The sequence below is a fragment of the Diceros bicornis genome, chromosome 24, assembly GCF_020826845.1.
Source record: "Diceros bicornis minor isolate mBicDic1 chromosome 24, mDicBic1.mat.cur, whole genome shotgun sequence".
NCBI lineage: Eukaryota > Metazoa > Chordata > Mammalia > Perissodactyla > Rhinocerotidae > Diceros > Diceros bicornis.
Window position 1 is genome coordinate 22,452,633 of NC_080763.1, and position 18,940 is coordinate 22,471,572.

The window sequence follows — 18,940 nt, forward strand, 5'->3', positions numbered from 1 at the left end:
CTGAGCTAAAGACTCTTGAGCCTACAGGGGATTTTTCTTCAGACATGGACCTTGGCATGTCTTGCACAGACTCAAATGCAAGCTGTCACCCTATATCCACGCAACTCCAAGCAGAGTGGTCCTGGGATGGGGTGGGCACTCTGGCTACCCCTCCTCTGAAGGCCCAGATGTGGGCCTATCCTCTTGAGAAGGCTACTGGAGGCCAGGAGCAGCAGACGTAGGGATGGAGGTCAGTCTTGGGGAAGAATGGGACGCAGGTAAAAGAGGAGGCAGGCGAGGACAGCAAGAGGCCCAGCGGGCACCGGGTGTTACAGAAATGTTTATTACAAGGATAAATATTTACAATACTGGGACATTAAAACTGCTGATCCTGGGCCTGTGGAACTTCATGGGATGCAGGGAGTGGAGGGCTGGCCAACGCATGGGGTGGGGGAGGACAGTAGGACAAGGTGGGTCAGTGGTGGATCCACAGCCCCAGGCTCTAGATGGGGCCCAGAGATGACCAGGTCCCCAAATGGTGCACGATGCCGACAGGCCTGCCTTCCCAATGTGCTGCACTCCTGACTGCCCAGATGTCTCGAACATTCTGGATGTTCCCTAGTGGCTGGGGGTGTTGAGAGCAGCTCTGAGTGGGGGCATCAGTGAAGAAGCCCCAAGGCTGACTAGGGGCCCACCACTGACCCCCCCCCAGCATTCAGAGGCGGGAAAACATCACTGGCCTTTGACAGACAGGCTCGACCTTCTTCTTTAAGTTGGTGGAGCCCTCAGGAATGGCTGCAGTTCGGCTCCAGCCCAGATGCTCTAGGCATAATCCAAACAGCTTGGAATCTGCCTTGGGAGGCTCCTGCCCCTGCCCCACCCCGCCCGCAAACACTAGGGGCCATGGGAAAACAAATCCCTTAGAAACATTCTCCTCATCTTTCTAAACCTTGCTCACCTCCTTCAGGAAGCCTCTCGAGCGCTGCAGACTGCTCAGCAGCCATGCCAGCCCTGGCTCCCTCCCCTCATCTACACTCACTGCTCCCCAGGGCCTCTCCTCGCTGCTTTCCTGCGGGGCTGGATCTAGGGCCCTGTACTCAGTGGCTGGTGGGCTGACGGCACTCTCTCTCCATCTACCTGGGATGGCACCAGCTCAGGGTCCCCCAGGAGGAGCCCAGAAAATGATGATGGGGGCAGGGAACAGGGGCAGGCTGGGGAGGCCCATGTCATCTGGCAATATTTCAGGGCCCTCCAGTCTCTCTGTCATTGCATCTGCTTTTTGTTCCTGCCCAGAGAAGCTCCAAGAACCTGCCCTTGGTGCAGAGTTTACATGCCTGAGACTCCTCTTCTCTATCTAGAATCTATAGCATCTTACAAGCCCACAATGAGATAAGCGCCTTTCATAATCAGAAAGACCAAGGGGTCCCTGCGTCTCCTGGCTGGCTGGGGTCTGGGCATCATGGGGCCAGAGATTGGAGTTGGGGAAGCTCAGCTATCCCCAGGATGGAGACTCCTATGGGCTGAAAGGACTGGGTCAGGTCCCCTGCCTCCCCAGCATCCCTTCTGTCCCTGTGATCTGCTATTCTCTGTGGAGAGGTTGGCAGAGTTGGGCAGAGGGCTGCCTGCAGGGCAGGAGACCATCTAGGGAATGGGCAGAATGGGCTGAGCTCCCAGCCGGCCTCAAGCCAGAGATAGGCCCTGCCTGGATGGCCTGGTGGGCAGCCCTACCCTCTCCTGCTTCCCAACACAGCCTGGGCTGGAGAGTGGTGTTCCCTGAACCTGCTCTGGGGCTGGTTGCAATGGGCAAGAAGAAGTGAAGGTTGTGAGGCCTCCCGCAGGCTGCAGCTTGGGAGGCCTCCCTACCACAAGCCACCCTCACAGGTTGTCTTCAGGGGTCAGGGCTCTCCAGAGAGTCTGCAACCCCAAGCCCCACTGCCTCCTCAGGTGGAGTAGGGGAGTCAGGATGCCAGGTCCTATTGGGCACTAGCCGTGGCCATTCTGGGACATGTAAGCTGCCAGAGCCACCACCACGGCCACATAGATACCAGTCCCCACGGCGATGGAGAGTGTGGCCAGGAAGAGGGCTCGGCGGGAGGTGGTGCTGGCCAGGCGGAAGTCTCCCTTGGAGATGGCCTTGCTGGTCTAGGGAGAGAGATGTGCTGATGAAAGGGAGCGTCCCCACGCCCAGCAAAACAGCCCCAGCCTGGCCAGCCCCTGACCCCATCCTGCAAACGCTCTGCCAAGCCCTCCAGTGGAGGGAGATGGCAGTGGAAGCCCTGGGCCCCACGTGCTCTTACCCCCTGGGAGAAGTAGAAGGCGGCGATGCCCAGGGGCCAGAAGCAGCAGAGCATGGAGAAGATGGTGAGACCCAGGTGGTCCCTGGGAGGCAGCGTGAGGAAATTGTCTTCACTTTCACTCTCTGTTGAGGTTGCATCACTCTGCAAACACGAGTACGGTTTTGTGACCAGGCCCAGGATCACCCAGTGGCAATGATGTGGGACTACAGGCAGTCTCATCTGCTGTTGGTGAGAGCATGGGTTGGGCTTGGCACTCTCTATGGAAAGCCTTAACAATGACCCAATGATTCCATCTTTAGGAATTTATCACAAGGAAAGAATGCAAGTATATATATACAGGCATGGTCATCATCGGATAGTAATTATGAAAGATTAGAAACAATCTCAATACCCAATGACCAGGAAATTGAGTTAATGAGAGACGGAAGAACTTACAATGGAATACTATGTAACTTTTAAAAATCACCTTGTAGAAGAATATGAAATTATGTGGAGCAATACTCAAATAGGTTGCTTAGAGAGAAAAATCAGGTTATAAAACTATGTAGAGCAAGATCTCTTTTGGGGAGTAGGGTGGGAAAAAAGGAATAAGAAAAGACTAGAAGATCATCAACTAAAATAATAGTATTATCTTCCAGTGGTTTTCTGTATTAAGTTTAAATTACTTATATTATTAAGAAAGCAAGAACAATAAATGCTATTAAAAAATTAAATAGTCAACCCTAGCTACTGTTTCTCAAAGTGTGGACAGCAGCTGTGTCAGAAGTACCTTTTCTTTGGTAACGTACAGATTCCTGGGCCCCAATCCAGGCCTACTGAAAGCAACACCTGGACGTGGGCCCAGAAATCTGCATTTTAAACTCATGCACTCACCTCCTCCTCCTCCTGGTCGTCCTCCTGGCCCTGCAGCTCCTCTTGAACCCCATAGGACACAGTCTGGATGGTGACATCCTCTTCCACTTGTCCAGGTTCTGTGGACTGCTCCGTGGGCCCAGCCTGGGGCTCCCTGCTCTCTGTGAAGCTGGTCTCGCAGCTGCCTGTCCTGGGCTCCTTGACCTTGTCCCTCCCCAGGAGGAAGCTGGGCCTGTACCAGGCCTCCACAGCCAACTGCAGGGACCCCGGGTCGAGGAGCTGGTGGGCGCGAGCAGGGCCAGCACCACCCAGGAGGTAGGAGTAGAGCTTCTCCTGGCATGACCAGCTGGGCGAAGCCTCAGGGTAGGGGTAGGGGCCGTGGAGGTGAGCGGGGCTCCGAGGCAGCAGCGGGTTCTCTACTTCGCTCAGACTCTCCATGGTTCTGGGAGCAGCTCCAGGAAGGGGAGCAGTCCTCAGAAAGCCTGCTGGGAGGGCAAGACAGACAGACACACTGAGGCCTCAAACCCTGCCTGTGCCACTGGCCGGCTCTGGGACCTTGACTCCTACTTAATTCTCAGAGCCTCCGTTTCTTTGCCTGTGAATTGGGGATAGCAGCAGTACTTACCTCATACGGTTGGTTCATTCATTGATCCAATCAACACATTTGTTGAGCATCAGCTCTATGCCAGGCACTGTACAGATGCTGGGGATCCGATGGTGAGAAAGGCGGGAAGCAGGGAGAAGGAAGAGGATGGACACTTTGTCTTCACGGAGCTTACGGTCTGGTGGAAAATACGCCTGCCCTGAAGAAGCGCAGCAGAGGGTGTAGGAATGCACAATGGACAGAACTGACACAGGGCGCAGAGAAGGCTTTGGAGCTGAGATCTGAAGGAAGAGGACAAGTTCACAAGGCAAGGGGACGGGGAGCACATTCCATGCAGACTCCAAATAAAGGATGGTCGGTCTGAGAGGCTGGGAGAAGGCTGGTGTGGCTCAGGGTACAGACGGAGGTGTGAGATAGGGTATGGGGCCAGACCATGAAGCTCTGTTTAGGTCCAAGGGAGCTTCAGGGGTGTCGGCAGGGCTGACAGGATGAGATTTGGGTCCTGAAGCCTTCCCCATGGCTGTGGGTGTGGAGTGGCTTGGAGAGGGCTTGGCCAACTGTGACACCATTAGGAGGCTTTGCCATGGCTTCAGGTAAGCTGAGGACAACAGGGACTAACGGTGGGGAGATGGAGAAAAGGGGACGTGCCCTGGGAGATAGTGACAGGATTGGTGGCAGGTGGGATGTTGGGGTGAGGGAGGATTTGTTCTAGGGTTGGGTATGACCACACTTAGCTCAGAGCTGGGCACATGCCACATGCTCACAGCTGTCAGCTCTTCCTGGGGCAGGTATGGTGTAGAGGAGGCACTTTAGGCTGATCTCCTCTCTAAGGCAAATTGTGACTTTTGAAAGTTCCTGTGGGGTCTAGGGCAGGGCCTCCTGGGCACTGAGGTCTGGACTTGCACATCCCAGCTGCAAGTGTAGACACGCTCAAGGGCTGGAGCACAGACACCCTCAAGGGCTGCCTCTCCCTCCTTTGGCTAGCCCTGAGCACCTACTGTGCACCTGGGAAGGGAGCATAGTAGGCGCTGAGGGCTGGCTGAAGGAGGGAAAGGCAGCCCTTGAGGGTGTCTGCAACAAACCCACACACATTCTGGGGGATGGCAGGTAGAGGTGTGCTGTGGAGAGAGAGGAAGGGCAGGCCAGGTGGCCCCAGGGACACTGCTGTCCCCCTCCCAGGCCCATCATGAAGCTGGAGGGTGATAGGGTCATGGATTTATAATCCGAAGATCGGAGAGGCAGTCCTGGCCTTGATTCTTTGGGCAAATTTTCATGCCCTTTTGGGTTTCCTCATCTGTAAAATGCAGATGATAATCTGCACCCCACAGGGTAGTTTTAAGGATCCAAAGAGATGGCTGAGATGCAGGTGTGTTGCAGATGACACTTGGGAGGGGCTGCTATGCTTATTTCTGGGCTTCCGAACTCGTCTTCACCCACCCAGGGCCATTTCCCACCCCCATCAGGTGTCTGTTAGTGGGAAAGGGAAAAGTGTGAGGAGAGGTTCCTGCCTCAGAGCTGGGTTTATCTAGGCTCCCTTCCTAGTCCTACTCCCCATCAGGAATTCACAGCCAAAGCCTGACAAAGGGCCATTTCTACTTCTGCCACAAGAGAAATGGCTGGATTCTAGAAAGCTCGTTCTTGGGAAACCTGCCTTCAGGTTTCCCCATGAATAACGCCCAGGGAGTGGGAGAGAGCAAGGGGAGGAGGAGGGCCAGGCAAGACTGGGGAGGTCATGGAGGGTGGGCCCGTGGGGCGCCAGGCTCCCCTGGCTGGCCTGCGGGGAGAGAGGAGGGTGGGCTGCGGCCTGCCTGGGGGCAAAGGAGCAAGAAGAGGCTGCCTGTGGCTCAGAGGCTCTGAGCCCCTGAGAAGTGTGGAGTCTGGAGCTGGGGCTCCAAGAATGTCTAACACAGAATCCTGGAGGGGTGCGAAGAAGGGCATGTGGCACAGGTGCCCAACTCTTCACTCAGGGAGGGCACAGATAGTGCTGGAGATGCCGGGCTGCCATGCCCCTCGAGACCCTGTTGGCACATTAACCAGTGCAAATTTCCCTTGGGCTGTCACCAGCTGTGGCTGAAGCTTCTCCACGTTCAGAGACGCACGAAGGCTTGAGAGGGGGTTTATCTGAGGTCACTGCTGTCTGCTCACAAAGGCAGGGGCCTTACTGCTTCTCCCTCCTCCTTCCTCTCCAGGCGTCAAAAACGCAGGGAGCCCCTCGGACTACAGTCACATGGAGGGGCTCCTTCCTGCAGGTGAGGAGCTGGGAGTGCCCAGGGCAGAGGGCCCCCAGATTCCCAGCACAACTGGTCTCTTCTGACTCCCAAGGGCAGCTTCTGAGCCCCTGTCACAGCTTCCCTGCACCAGCAGATGTGACCCACAGATGTGGAGCTGAAGGGCATGTGGCCATAAAGCTCATGGGTTTGGGAGTCAGGTACACTGACTTTCCATTCCTGATCCACCCCCATTAGCTTTTTGACCTGGCACCTCAGTTTGCCCATCTATAACAAGAGCGGTTGGGTTAAATGGTCACTGATATTGATGGTGGCACTAACATTCCACGATCCTATAGCTTTAAGGAGCCCCACAGAAGTGAAATCACCCCACTCCCTGCCCTCTTTCAAAAGTCAGGGATAGATGAGCAGCTCAGAGCCCAGTAAGGTGCAGAGTCATCACCTTCCCTACCATGGCCCCTTGAGCAGGTTGAGGGAGGCAAAGAAAAGGCAAGACGCCTCTTTGCCAGGTGGGCAGTGGAGCCATGGAGTCATCGCCCAGCTTCCCAACTCCCCCTGCGCTGCCCCTGTCCCAGCCCTGCCCCCTGCCCATCTCACCCACCCTCTGGGATTCTCGGACATGGCTCCCCAAGATTCCCCAGCCTCTCCACCAGCTGGTTTTAATTTATGCCCCTCTACTTATAGCCTCAAGGGTCCCTGTTGCCATCCACGTGGGCAGAGATATGACGGGGCCTTTCTGCGGGGGTCGGGGTGGGGGGGACTGGCCTCAGGGCCCTCAAGGCAGATTGATGCATCAAACTTGCCCCTGCCCTTTGCCTTGCCTCACCAGGAGGCCGTGGCAAGTTACCTGTCCAATCCTCCAGAAGGAAAGGAAGGAATCAGGCCCTGGAGCTCTGGAGACTGTAGGGGCATTTGCAGGGCACTGGCCCAGGGCAGGGAGGGGCAGCAGGGTCCCAGCTCATCCCCCTGCTCCTGCCAGCCACCCTCTTTTGGTCAGAGTACACCCAGCTGAGCCTCCAAAATCCAAACCACACAGCCTTTCCTGGATTACGCCCCCCACACGCACACACACTCTGATTCTGCCTTTGGGCAGAGGTTCTCAGCTCTTCAGACACGAAGATATACGACCCTAGGTTTTCCCCAATAGGTACAAACTGGAAGCCACCTGAATGTCCAACAAGTAGGGACAAGTTAAATAAATTATGGTCCAACAATAAAGTGGTACAAGGCCTTTGAACAGCTTTACGAAGAGGAATGACATGAGAAATGCTCGTTGCAGATTCGGTGAGAAGGAAGAGAAGACAGTGGGATGTGTGTGTAATCTCAACTCCGCCAAAATGTCAGCAGTGATTAGCACCAGGGGTGGGAGCACAGGTGCTTTTCATTTTCTCTTTTACACCATGTTTTTTTTATTTTCCACATTTATTTTTTACAATGAGCATGTACTACTTTTGAACCAGAAAAAAAAGTACGTGTATAGATTTCTTCTGAGCCAAATTATCTAAAATCAGTTTAAAACCTCCCCAGGCTCAAGGTGTTCCTTCTGGATTTGGAGGCTGAGCACAGCATCAAAAGCTGCCCCCCTCCCCTGACACACACAGATAGGCACGCACACACACACACAAACACACACACACATCACTTCCAGAAAGCAACCCATGTTAGGGGCTGCAGCACATGCTCACAGTCCAGCTGAGGGTCACGGTTCTCTAACAAGTCACGTTCTCCCCATAACCTGCTCGGGCCACACAGCAGTTCACTGAGCTGATCCCGGGGACCCAGCAGTGAGTCCTGGCCAGAGGGAGAGGTGGCAGGTCCCTAGGCCTGGCCTTCTCTGCACTTGACCTGGTCTGAACTTTTGACCTGTTGCTTAGGTCTGCCTCTCCCTGTTCCCTGGAGTAAGGGCCCAGTATTCAAAGCAAAGAAATTTTCTTCTCCCCCTTTGTGGCCTGGTCTCAGCTGGACTGTGTGTGCCTACTGTGCGTGTGGTACTGTGTGCCTGTGCACTTGCTGGTGAGCATGCCTCTGTGTGTGTGTGCACATGTGCACTCTGCTCCAGAGAAAAGACATGAGATGTCTGAGATTCTGAAGCTAAGAAGATTGATCCAAACTGTGCAGTGGGAGGTAAAGGTCTGGGCCCCACAGAGGAGAGGGAGAGAAGGTGGATCTGTAAGGCCACAGCCCCTGGCTTGATTCCTTTTGAGCTGAGAACTGAGCTGGGCCCTAAGGTTTTCCACTGCTTGCTTTGGGGAAGGAGAGCACACTGCCACCTCCCAGACCAGGGACAGGAAACCATCCAGGAACCCACTGGAGTCCAACTGCACCGGAGTTCAGTCGTGCTATGTAACATCAGTTTGCTTACCTAGCAAACGTATGGAAGAGATAGCAGGGGTTGATTTTTAACAGCTCAGCTCAGTATGACCCTAGGATTCTATTGGGAGAAAAATAATAATAATTTACACTTATTGAGCGTTTTGCCAAGTGCCGGGAACGGAACTGTTCTGAATGCTCATTTTGACTCTGTAATTCTAGTGGGAGAGCAACAATAGAATCGGGGCTTCCTCTTCCAGCTGTTGCAGACTAGCTTGTGTCACACCAAACCTGCTGATAATAGCTAGGAAAAGCTAGGGGGACATATGAAGGCATCGAAGAATCAGCAAGGGAGCAAGAACTTGGTGGGGTCAAGGTGCCAAGATCCCAGAGGAAAGAAGCATGGGGAGGTGAGCCTGACACCCGGCATCACTTGCCAAGGGGCTGTGGAGAAAAATTGGAGTTCAGGGCCTATTAAGGCAGAAGGTCCTCAGGAAACACCCCTGGTTTTCAGCTGGGACCTCTTTAGGGCTACCCTCTAGGACTAGGAGCAAACTAGAAACAGATCAGCCCTCACAAGGACAGAATCCATGCTTTGCATCAGCTCCACCCCTAACTGGATTCAGGTGATCTGCACAGAGCCTTGCTGCCCGCCAGAAGTGAAAGTTGTCTCAGGGCATCGGTTCTCAGACTAGTGAGCATCAGCATCACCTGGAGGACTTGTTACACCCAGATGCTGGATTCCACCCTCATAGTTTATGATTCTGGGACTGGCCTGAGAATTTGCATTTCTAACAAGTTCCCAGGTGATGTTGATGCTGCTGGTCCAAGGGCCACACTTTAAGAACCGCTGCTCTGATAATCACTGAAAGAAGAGTAAAACAATGTATAAGCAGCAAGCTAATAGATGGGGAATACGAAATAATAAAACTACTCGATTTATCCAAAATGAGGCAAGACAAGGTGGAAAAAGGAATATAGAACAGATGAGACAAAGAAAAAACAAACAGTAAGATGTTAGACTTGCACCCAAGTATGTCAGTAATTACATTGAATGTAAATGGAATAAAATTGCCCATAAGAAGACAAAGATAATCCCATCATGTATTACTCCATTTGTATGAAATTCTAGAAGAGGCAAAACTATAGTTACAGAAAGCAGATCGGTGGTTGCTAAGGGCCCGGGGTATGGGCAGGGATTGACTGCAAAGGGGCATGAGGACTTTTTGGAATGGGGGAACTGTTCTATACCTTGATTGTGGTAGTGATTACATGACTGTACGTAGTTCACAAAACTCACTGAATTGTACACTTAAAATTAGTGACTTTTAGGGGCCAGCCCAATGGTGTGGTAGTTAAGTGCGCTCATTCCGCTTTGGTGGCCCAAGGCTGATGGGTTTGGATCCTGGGCGCGGACCTCCACGCCCCTCATCAAGCCATGCTGCGGCGGCGTCCCATATATAGAGTGGAGGAAGATTGGCACAGATGTTAGCTCAGCAACAATCTTCCTCAGGCAGAGAGGGGAGGATTGGCAGCGGATGTTGGCTCAGGGCCAATCTTCCTCACCACGCCAACCCCCCCCCAAAAATAATTAGTGACTTTTATTGTATGGATATCCTATCTCAAAGCTGATTTATTTAAAAGACAAAGATTGGATTTTTTAAACAATAAAATCCAACTGTACGCTGCATATAAGCAATGCACTTTAAATATAAAAGTACAAAAAAGTTCAAAGTAAAAGGATTAAATAGTAATAACACCTCACACTTAAGTTCCTATGTGTTCCAGGCACTGTTTTAAATGCTATGTATTATCTCATTTAATTTTTACACTAACCCTATGAAGTCTATGCTGTCATTATCTCCATTTTACAGATAAAGACACTGAGGCATAAGAAAGCTGTGAGTGCCCACCAGCACACAGCTGGTGGGTGGCGAGCTAGACACAAACTCTGGAAGTCTGACCCCAGAGTCACTGAACTCTAGTGCCACTATGTGTTGGCTACCACTTACTGAGTACTTGCTTTGTTCTGAATACCATGCCAAGTGCTTCAAATGCAGTATCTCATTTACTCTATCCTCCTTCACATGTAGGGGAACTGGGGGCTCAGAGAGGTTAAAAAGGTTTTCCCAGATCACACAGCTGGAGAGTGGCAGAGCCCCATTTAACCACAGCTCATGCTGGCCTGAACAGCAACAAGTCCTCCAGGATCATCTGCAGGGGTCGGGCCCAGAGGAGGTTTGTTGCACACACTGCCTGGTGGCTCTGAAGTGCCTGGGTAGAGGCATCATGGGCACTGTTAAAAAGAGGCTAAACGGACAGCATGATGTGTGACCAAGAGTTGGGTCATATCCTTGGGGTAGGTCCAGCCCTTACCAGAACCCTGTAAAATTATAACAGCTGCTATTTACTGCATCCTCACATGAGCCAGGTATTTCATATACTTTATCTCAAAACATAACAACTGATGAAGCTGGCTATTATTATTTCCCATTTTTCAGATGAGGAAACAGGATCAGAAAAGTTAAGTAGCTTGCGTAAGATTAAACAGTGACTGGATTTGAACCCACGTCTAATTGAGTCCAAAGCCTGGGCTCTCATTTACTAGGCCTTGCAGAGCCTACCTGTGTGTAGCGGGTTGTGATAAATGGTGTGGGCATGAGAGTGGTGAGGACTTGGTCTTGAATGGGTTAAAATCAGGGGCCTTAGCGAAGGGAATGGGAAATGGGAGCTTTAAAAGAATGGGGTGATTTAGCAGCCCAGGGGCGGCTGCCTAGATAACCTTCAGGTCTGGATTCAAATAAATACAGAGCCATTGTGAGGAAGTTTAGCTGTTGAGCACTATCTCTCAATACAAGAAGGATTGCTTCTAAATTGAAAGATAAAAGCCAGAACTTTCTAGTAGGGCAGAAGATTAAATACAGGTGATTAAAATCCAGGGAAGAGGTGAAATCTTTAAGAATAGGCATTAGACCATCCATAATCAGATAATATGTAAACTGTTCTGCAAACTGTGAAGTGCTGTGACTATGGTGGCTGTTTGTAGATGACTTGGGGCTGGGTTTGATGATTTCTGGCCTGTAAGCAAGATAACCACCAAGCCAGCTTGGAGTCACAGCTGCAGCTTGTTGCATCTGACAGTAAAGAGAGAAAGAGTCAGGGGTCAGGAGTAGGGAGGAGGCCAGCAGTGTTGAAGGAAAATGGGGAACTTAGGCTTCTTTGCTTCAGTTTGCCTCCTCAGGAGGCTAACACCATTGGTTATCCTTTCTCTCTCCTCTGTCTTCAACTGCTCCTAACTCCTGATCCTTCCTAATGGCACTTAAACAGATTGTAGTCTCTCTTGCTTAAAAAATAAATTGTGGGGCCAGCCCGGTGGTGTAGCAGTTAAGTTTGTGCACTCCACTTCGGAGGCCCAGGGTTCACGGATTTGGATCCCAGGCGTGGACCTACACACTGCTCATCAAGCCATGCTGTGGCAGCTTCCCACATACAAAATAGAGGAAGACTGACACAGATGTTAGCTCTGTGACAACCTTCCTCAAGCAAAAAAAGGAAGATTGGCAACAGATGTTAGCTCAGCAACAAGCTTCCTCACCAAAAAAAAAAAAAAAAAAAAAAGAGTAAAAATGTTGAAAAAAAAAATTGTGATGATTGTAAAACCTGGCTGCCAATACTTAGACACTCCTCCCATCGAGAGGTGGGGCGGGGGCCTATGTCCCTCCTCTCTAATCTGAGTGGGCTTGTGACTGCTTCAACCACAGAGCACAGGAAAAGTGATGTTATGTGACTTCAGAGGCCAGGTTATAAAAGGCCATGCTTCTTTCACCTTGCTCGCTGGAGTGCTTACTCTTGGAACCCTGAGCTGCTCCGTCGTAGTTGGACTACTCTGAGGCTGCCATGCTGGAGAGCCCGTGTGTGTAGATGTTCCGGTTGATGGATCCTGCTGAGCCCATGCTTCTGGTAATCCCCAAGATGCCAGACATGTGAGTGAAGCCATCTTGGACTCTTAAAACCAGCCCATCTGTCAGTCGAATACCACTGGGTGACCTTTGTCCATGCCACATGGAGTGGAATAATCCACATAATGCCACAGCTCAACCCTGCATGAATTTCTGACGCCTAAGGTCATGAGGTATAATAAAACGTCTGCTGTTTTAGCCACTAAGTTTTGGGGTAGTTAGGCAGCAACAGATAACCGGAACATCTTTCCTCAGTGCCATTTCCCTCCTTCAGCTCCTGTCCTCTCTCTCCCTCACTTTACAGCAGCGTTTCTCAGAAGCCTTGTCTCCACTCACATCAGAATACTTCAGCTCTCAGCTCAAAAGTCACTTCCTCAGGGAGGTCGTCCCTACATCCTCAGTCTAGATTTAGGTTCCCTGGTTATTTGTTCTCCAGGGTCCAGCTCTTCCTCTCAAAGAGCTTATCACAGTCTCTATTTATGTATGTGTGATTCATTGATTAGTATCTTTCTCCCTCACCAGATTGTGAGCTTCAAGAAGGTGGGGACTGTGTCTGTCTTCCTCATGCCTACAGTCCCTTGCCTGGCATACAGTAGGCACACAATAAACAGTTGATATCATGAATGAATGAGTGAATTAGTGAGTGAGTCAGATAGGTGTGCCGAGGCTCCCCTGTAAGAAAAGACTTTCCAGGGTCTGGGATGGATGGAGCACACCTGGCTGGGGCACATTTAGTTCTGTACGATGAACGTTCCTGATCAGTTACTTCAGACCAGTTCTTGGAATGCAAAAATAAACAAGAAATGGTCATGGCTTTGAGGAGGCGTGGGGAATACAGACGAGCAAATACAAAATTTCAATACGGTGGAGTGAGTTGCGCTAGCAGCACGCGGAATGCTACAGGTGCACTGGTAAGGGGCTCCTATCCTGGGATGGGAGTGGAGGCGATGGTAGGAGCTAGGAATAGGCTTTCAGAGCAGGTGACATCTGAATGGAGTCTTGAGGGAAGAAGATGAGTCATGTAGGTGAGACAATGAGAGAAGGGCAATTCCAGCAGAGGAAACAGCACAGAAGCATGGGGTAGTGGTATGCAGGGGAAGTCTGGGGGGTTTGGTATTGATGGAATCAGGCAGGAGAGGTGGGAAGGCCTCCTCTTCCATACAGAGAAGCTTTTTCCTGTGGGCAGTGGGGAGTCAATGACAGTTGTAGCAAGGAAGTGACATGGTCACAGTTGTGTTTTAGAACAGTGGATAGAAGAGATTTGAGGTGAGAGAGAATGGAGGCTGGAAGTCCTGTTAGGAGCCCATCTTAAAAGTGCAGGAAGGAGAGGATGAGGACTTGAACATGCCCTCTGGCAAAATGGGTGGAGAGGAAGTGTCCTGCCTGAGGAGCAGTTAGGAGGCTAAATGAATAGGACCTCATGGTTAACTAGAAGTGAGGGAGAGGGAGGAACCAAGAGTGACTCCCAGGTTTCTGGCTTTGTCAACCAAACAGAAGACAGTGCCAGCTGAGACAGAAAATCTAGGGGAGGCTGCTGGTTCAAGAAGGTGGCCTGAGCACAAATGACCACCTCTTCCTCTTCTCCCTAAGGTTCTATTAAAATGACAGGGCATATATTTTTAAAAGAATGAAATCATAACAAAATTGGAAAACAAAAAGAATGATATCAGTGGACCAGAAACATTGAGGAATTTCTGGCAGATAAAGAACAGATGAAATTCCTGGTGAAGAAATCAGTACAGAGAAACCCGCAGCCCAAACACCAGAGGTAGGAACAATTTCCATTCAGAAGACAGGCCTGTTAGGGAAACAAACTTACCCAACTTCAGAGGAAATCCACACCAGCTGCCTATGCTAGCCAATACATTCCCTTACTCATAAATCTGACTGGACCACAAAGGATAATGAAAAACAACCACACGAAAATAAAAGAGACGGACTACATAAACAAATAGAATAATTGACCCAATAAGATTCCAAAATCATTCAAGTTATAGAAAAGATCTTTAAAATTTTTTTGAACTTACATCCTCAGAGAGATATAAGAGGACATTGCATCCATAAAACAAGAATAGGCTGCCACAAAAAAGGAGCAATCAAAGAACATGAAAGAGTTTTGGAAATTGAAAATAATTGTCTACATTTTCAAAACTTCGGTGGAGAGACTGGATAATAGAATGGACACAAAGACTAACTTCTTAATGTAAAAGAAAAAGTTAATGAAATTCCTCATGACATAGAGCAAAAAGACAAAAAGATGGAGCATATGAAAGAAAGTTGAGACATGGAAGAGAGTTGCAGAGGTCCAACATCCATCCAATAGGAGTTTCAGAAAGACAACAGAGAGACTCGAGGAGAATAATATTAAAGGAGCAGAAGCAGAAAGTGTTTCCTGAGCTGGAAAGAAAAAAAAGAATATTTAGATTGAAAAGTCCCAGCAAGTACCAAACTGGAGAAATCACGCATGCGCGCGCGCGCGCGCGCGCGCAGGCGCACACACACACACACGGAAGAGCAGGATGGGAAGGAGAAGTGGATGAGTTTGGTCTTAAAGTGTCTTTGGGATACTAGAGTGGAAACTCTGTCTGGCCATTAGGTGTATGGAGTTGAAGCCCTGGGTAGTGGTCAGGGCTGAAGATAGATTTGAGAATTATCAAAGGACCTATGGAGAGGAAGGAGAAGAGAAGAGCAGAGGAGAGAAGACGGCTGAGGAGGGAACCCAGGAAAGAGAGAGAAACAGCTAGAATACTTCTCTGCTGCCCGGGGAAGCTTCTAAGCTGCTGTCTTCCTGCGAACATCAGTCTACCCTCTTTTCTATCCACTGCCACCCTGGGCTCCCATGGGCTGTTGCTGGACTGGCCTCTCCCTCACAGCATAATCCACCTCCTAGAGGATGGGCTTGTGGCTGACAAATGTGAAAACCGCTGGGAAGATTGGGATGGTGGCACCACTACTCAAATTAGTCCATTTTCAAGTGGAAATCAAATCTCTATTCTTGCTGAAACAACCTGTCTCTCCACTGAAGCAGCTCATTTCCACTTAGAAGCAAACAGCGCATCTAATGGTGGAAGATAACACACCGAATGTAGAGGTAGAGCATCGGGCCCTCACTCCCTGCTTGGTTTGCTTGGGAGGGTGGTGGTGGTGGCCGCTGCAGCGAGGAGGGAGAAGAGAGAATAGGGAGCAGGCAAGAGGAGAGAGGACCTGGATACAAAGAGCAGGGATGAGATCAGTTTTTATTGTCCCCTGACTTGCAGTAGAGGGGAGTCTGCTCCAGGCAGGATGCCCACCGAGCCCCTGAGAAGGGGAGGGGTTGGAAAATGCCAAAGGTTTAGAGAACTGGGATGTTTCTCCTTCTCAAAATGAAGGCTGTTCCTTCTGCTTCTTTCTCCCTGGAGTGGTGTACTTTGGGACTGGAAGTCCCTCTAGGATGCACAGATGAATTGGCCTTTGAACTTGAAGGTAATTAATAATGTGTAGATGTCTCCAGATATTCTCTTATTCTCTGCCTCTGTCATTTTGTGTGTGCCACCCAGGGGAAGGGACATGCATGTGTGTATTTCAATGTTTCAATTTCTCTCTGACACACACACACACACACACACACACACACACACACACACAGGCCGTGTCACATTTCTCTCTTCCTCTTCCTCAGATCCTCCCCGCCCCCAGCCCCAGATAACCAAGATCAGCCAATCATTTGCCAGGGTTGACTCCCTTCTTCCCTTTAAGGCCTTGCAGAGAGGGTCAGAGTAGGAGCCTCAGCAGGGGGGGCAGGAGGGGAACACAAGAAGTAGCCCATGGGTAGTTTTCCCTGGTTGGGAGAGGAGCCAGATGTGTTTAACTGGGTGACCAGAGATGCCCTGCACCCTGAGAGCTCTGGGGGTGAGGTTTTCACCCAGACAGCTGCAGAAGGAGGAATGGTGCATTGTTCTAGTCCCAGCAGCAGGCCAGCATCCCCACAGACCAGTCTGGCAGAAAATAACGCCCCTCTCTATGCTTGCTGCCGCCGCTGCTGCCATCACTTTGTTATGAGGGTTAGTGACTGTCCATTAACTCTGGAGAGCTGATTCTCGCCAGTGCTGCACCAACAGCTGGGAACCAGAAAGTGCTGACATAGGGTGGGGGTGTTGGTCCCCCACCCTGCCTGGGCGCTTGCGGGGTAAGTCGGAGAAGTCACTGGCGTGGCTTATTCAGCTCTACCCAGCTCTACCAATTAGCTAAGGTTTTTCTGAACATCGGCTTGGCCTGCCACAGTTGAGGAAAATTATTGTTAGAGCTCATTTTGTTTTTATATAGAAAAAGCTTTCCTTGGGGATGGATCTTTCTTGACTGTCCCCTCCTCCAGTCTTCTTAGGAGGGGGATCTTGCCAGGCAGGGTCCTTGGGAGGAGATGGCCAAGGACTGGGTCCCGGGCCCTTGGCTACTCACAAGGGATCTTAGGATGGAGTGCTTTCCTGGCTTCTTGTCTTGGAGGCAGGGGCCCTCCCTGCTCAGCAACTCTGTACACACTCATGGCTTTCCCAGGGAAATAAGGACAAGAGGGGGATCTTAAGAAAACACTAGAAATATAAATGGCTTTTTCTGGTTCATATTGCTCCCTTCTTCTCCATTCATAAAATCCAGTTCTTTACTAAAAGGACATTAACTTACTCTTCTAACCAGGTTAATGAAACTGCTATCCTGTGCTCAAGGAGAACTGAGGGATTTGTGGGCTCAGGACAGCACTCAGAAGGCCCCACAGAACATCAGGGCTTGGAATGTTAAAACTCACCTAGTCCAACCCTCTTCTTTTACACACGAGAAAACTGAACCATCAGAGGGGAAGTGACCTGCTTAAGACACTCAGTGGCAGATCTGAGACCAGAACACAGGGCTCTTGACTTGCAGTCAAATGCTTTTATTCTGAGATATTTTAACACTTCATTCTCTTATTTTACACCCAATTACTGAGTCCTTACTATCTTCCAGGTGCTATGGGGGAAGGGGGGTGTGGAGGGAGGCAAAGAGATGAAAACCACACAATCCTTGCCTTCAAGGAGCTGTTTCCCCACATCTGTGATCCTTGGGGAAAAAAATAAAAATAAAAACTGTGAGTCAGACTCGCACCCTATACTGTCTTCCATAGGTGATGATGGGAGAGGAGAAGGGGGAAGGGAACCCTTTTGGCCCCTCAAGATTTGTAAGTTGGCCTTCACTGACACTGGAACCCCAGGGAGGCCAGGACAAAGTGAGCCATGGCTGGGAGAAAAGGGGGTAGGGGTGACAATGATCAAGTCACTGTCGGCAGGCCTGGCTGGTGGATGGGAACAGTGACAGCAGCTCACACTGGTATGGTGACGTACAGTTGACAAACCTTGACAGTTGACAAACGTTGTTTCATTGAGTCCCAAGGCAATTCCCTGAGGTGAGCAGAGCAGCTACCTTATCCCCGCTTTAGGGATGAGGAAATCGAGGTTCAGAGAGCTCGGATAACTGGCCTAAAGCCAATAAATGCCCAACCAGGAACTCCTAGTCTAGTGCTCTTTCTACCACTGGCGGTGGGGAAGTTGTGCTGGGTTGAGAGGATGGGGATAAAGCAGTGGTCAGCCACAGCGAGAGGCCAGTTTTCCTCTATGCAGTTTTACTTTGATTGCTACATTCTGCCACTCAGAGAACTCTGCTCCAAAGAACTGGAAGCACTTTGCAGGCCTGAATGAGCTCATTCACCACACTCTTGCCAAAAAGAGGAAGAACTCCAAATGGACGCTCTGTCTAGGGTCAACAGCATTCAGGCACAAAATAGAAAACAGGACGCAGCTTCCCCACTCTTTGCCCTCATGCACCAAGTAGTGTGATGCAAAACCAGCCTCCTTCCATGAGAGTCAAGAGGGCCACAGGAAAAAATGGAGGTATTTTCTGGTACCTCCTTCCTTCCCTGGAGAAATGGATTAATCCGTCCTAACGGGCCTGGCACATCTCTTGGCCCAAGGGCCATTTCCAGTGCAAAGAAATCTTGAGGGGAGTGGGCCACAGCCCACAGATGAACAGTCTTAGGGGAGGAGAGGGGGAGCTTAGTGAAGCTGGCTCAGATTTCCCTAGTGTAGCAGAGCCCTGATGGGGACTGGGGTACCAGAGTCTCATCAACGTTCCTTGTGGGCAGGGTGTCTCAGAGCTTGCTGAGGTCCGGGTCAAGGCCTGGTGGTGTGGGGTCAGAGTGCCCAGATGCCTGTCTGGGCCCCAGTCTCTCAGGCCCTTCCCAGCATCCCCAGCCTGTAGGGTGAGGGGTAGGGATGGACTTGGCGCGATCTCTGGCAGCGCGTAAGGTGAGGCCAGCAGGGAGTCAGTGCCTCCCATCCCTGAGAGAGGTCCCACCGCCCTCCCCAGCTCAATTCCGGCTCGGCGCCTAGCTCTGCGATCCCGCTACGCCCCAGACGGCCCCTTACCTGTCCCGCCGAGGACGGTCCCGCCTTCTCCGCGGGGTTTGGGGGCCCGGCATGGGCCGGCGAACGACGGCGGCACCGGCGCCTTGCGGCCGCGGTGGAGCTCCCAGGCGGGCGCCTCTGCTCCCCGCCCCGGGCCCCTGCCACCGCCGCCGCCGCCGCTTCAGCACCGCGGACAGCTCCCGCCCGCCGCCCGCCGCCGCCCGCCCTGCCCGGCGAGGTCCCGGGAGCCCCGCATCCTGGCCGGGCCCCGCCGCCGCCGCACAGCCCTCAGCCCGGCCGGAGG

The 18,940-nt window shown here is 51.2% G+C and overlaps 1 protein-coding gene across 3 annotated transcripts; it reads right to left on the reverse strand.

Annotated features, from left to right (window-relative positions):
- Positions 1 to 866: 866 nt before the first annotated feature.
- On the reverse strand, positions 867 to 18,714 carry SYNDIG1L (synapse differentiation inducing 1 like). 3 transcript variants are annotated; one of them, XM_058567354.1, is made up of 5 exons: positions 18,658 to 18,714; positions 3,754 to 4,013; positions 3,150 to 3,610; positions 2,277 to 2,417; positions 867 to 2,121 (listed from the first exon to the last, which is right to left on the reverse strand). In XM_058567354.1, the coding sequence occupies exons 3-5, from the start codon at positions 3,564 to 3,566 to the stop codon at positions 1,963 to 1,965; spliced, it is 717 nt and encodes a 238-aa protein (XP_058423337.1). In that variant the 5' UTR covers positions 3,567 to 3,610; positions 3,754 to 4,013; positions 18,658 to 18,714; the 3' UTR covers positions 867 to 1,962. The 3 variants fall into 3 exon arrangements, with proteins under 3 accessions (XP_058423337.1, XP_058423335.1, XP_058423336.1); XM_058567352.1 differs by having other exon boundaries at positions 3,150 to 3,613; XM_058567353.1 differs by lacking the exon at positions 18,658 to 18,714 and having other exon boundaries at positions 3,150 to 3,613; positions 3,754 to 4,577.
- Positions 18,715 to 18,940: the final 226 nt, after the last annotated feature.

Coding starts and splice junctions, on each gene's coding strand:
- SYNDIG1L (XM_058567354.1), bottom strand. CDS start 3,566: ATGGAGAGTCTGAGCGAAGTAGAGAACCCGCTGCTGCCTCGGAGCCCC. Junction 2,418..3,149: donor ACGACCAGGAGGAGGAGGAG/GTGAGTGCATGA, acceptor TCGTGTTTGCAG/AGTGATGCAACCTCAACAGA. Junction 2,122..2,276: donor CCTTCTACTTCTCCCAGGGG/GTAAGAGCACGT, acceptor CTCTCTCCCTAG/ACCAGCAAGGCCATCTCCAA.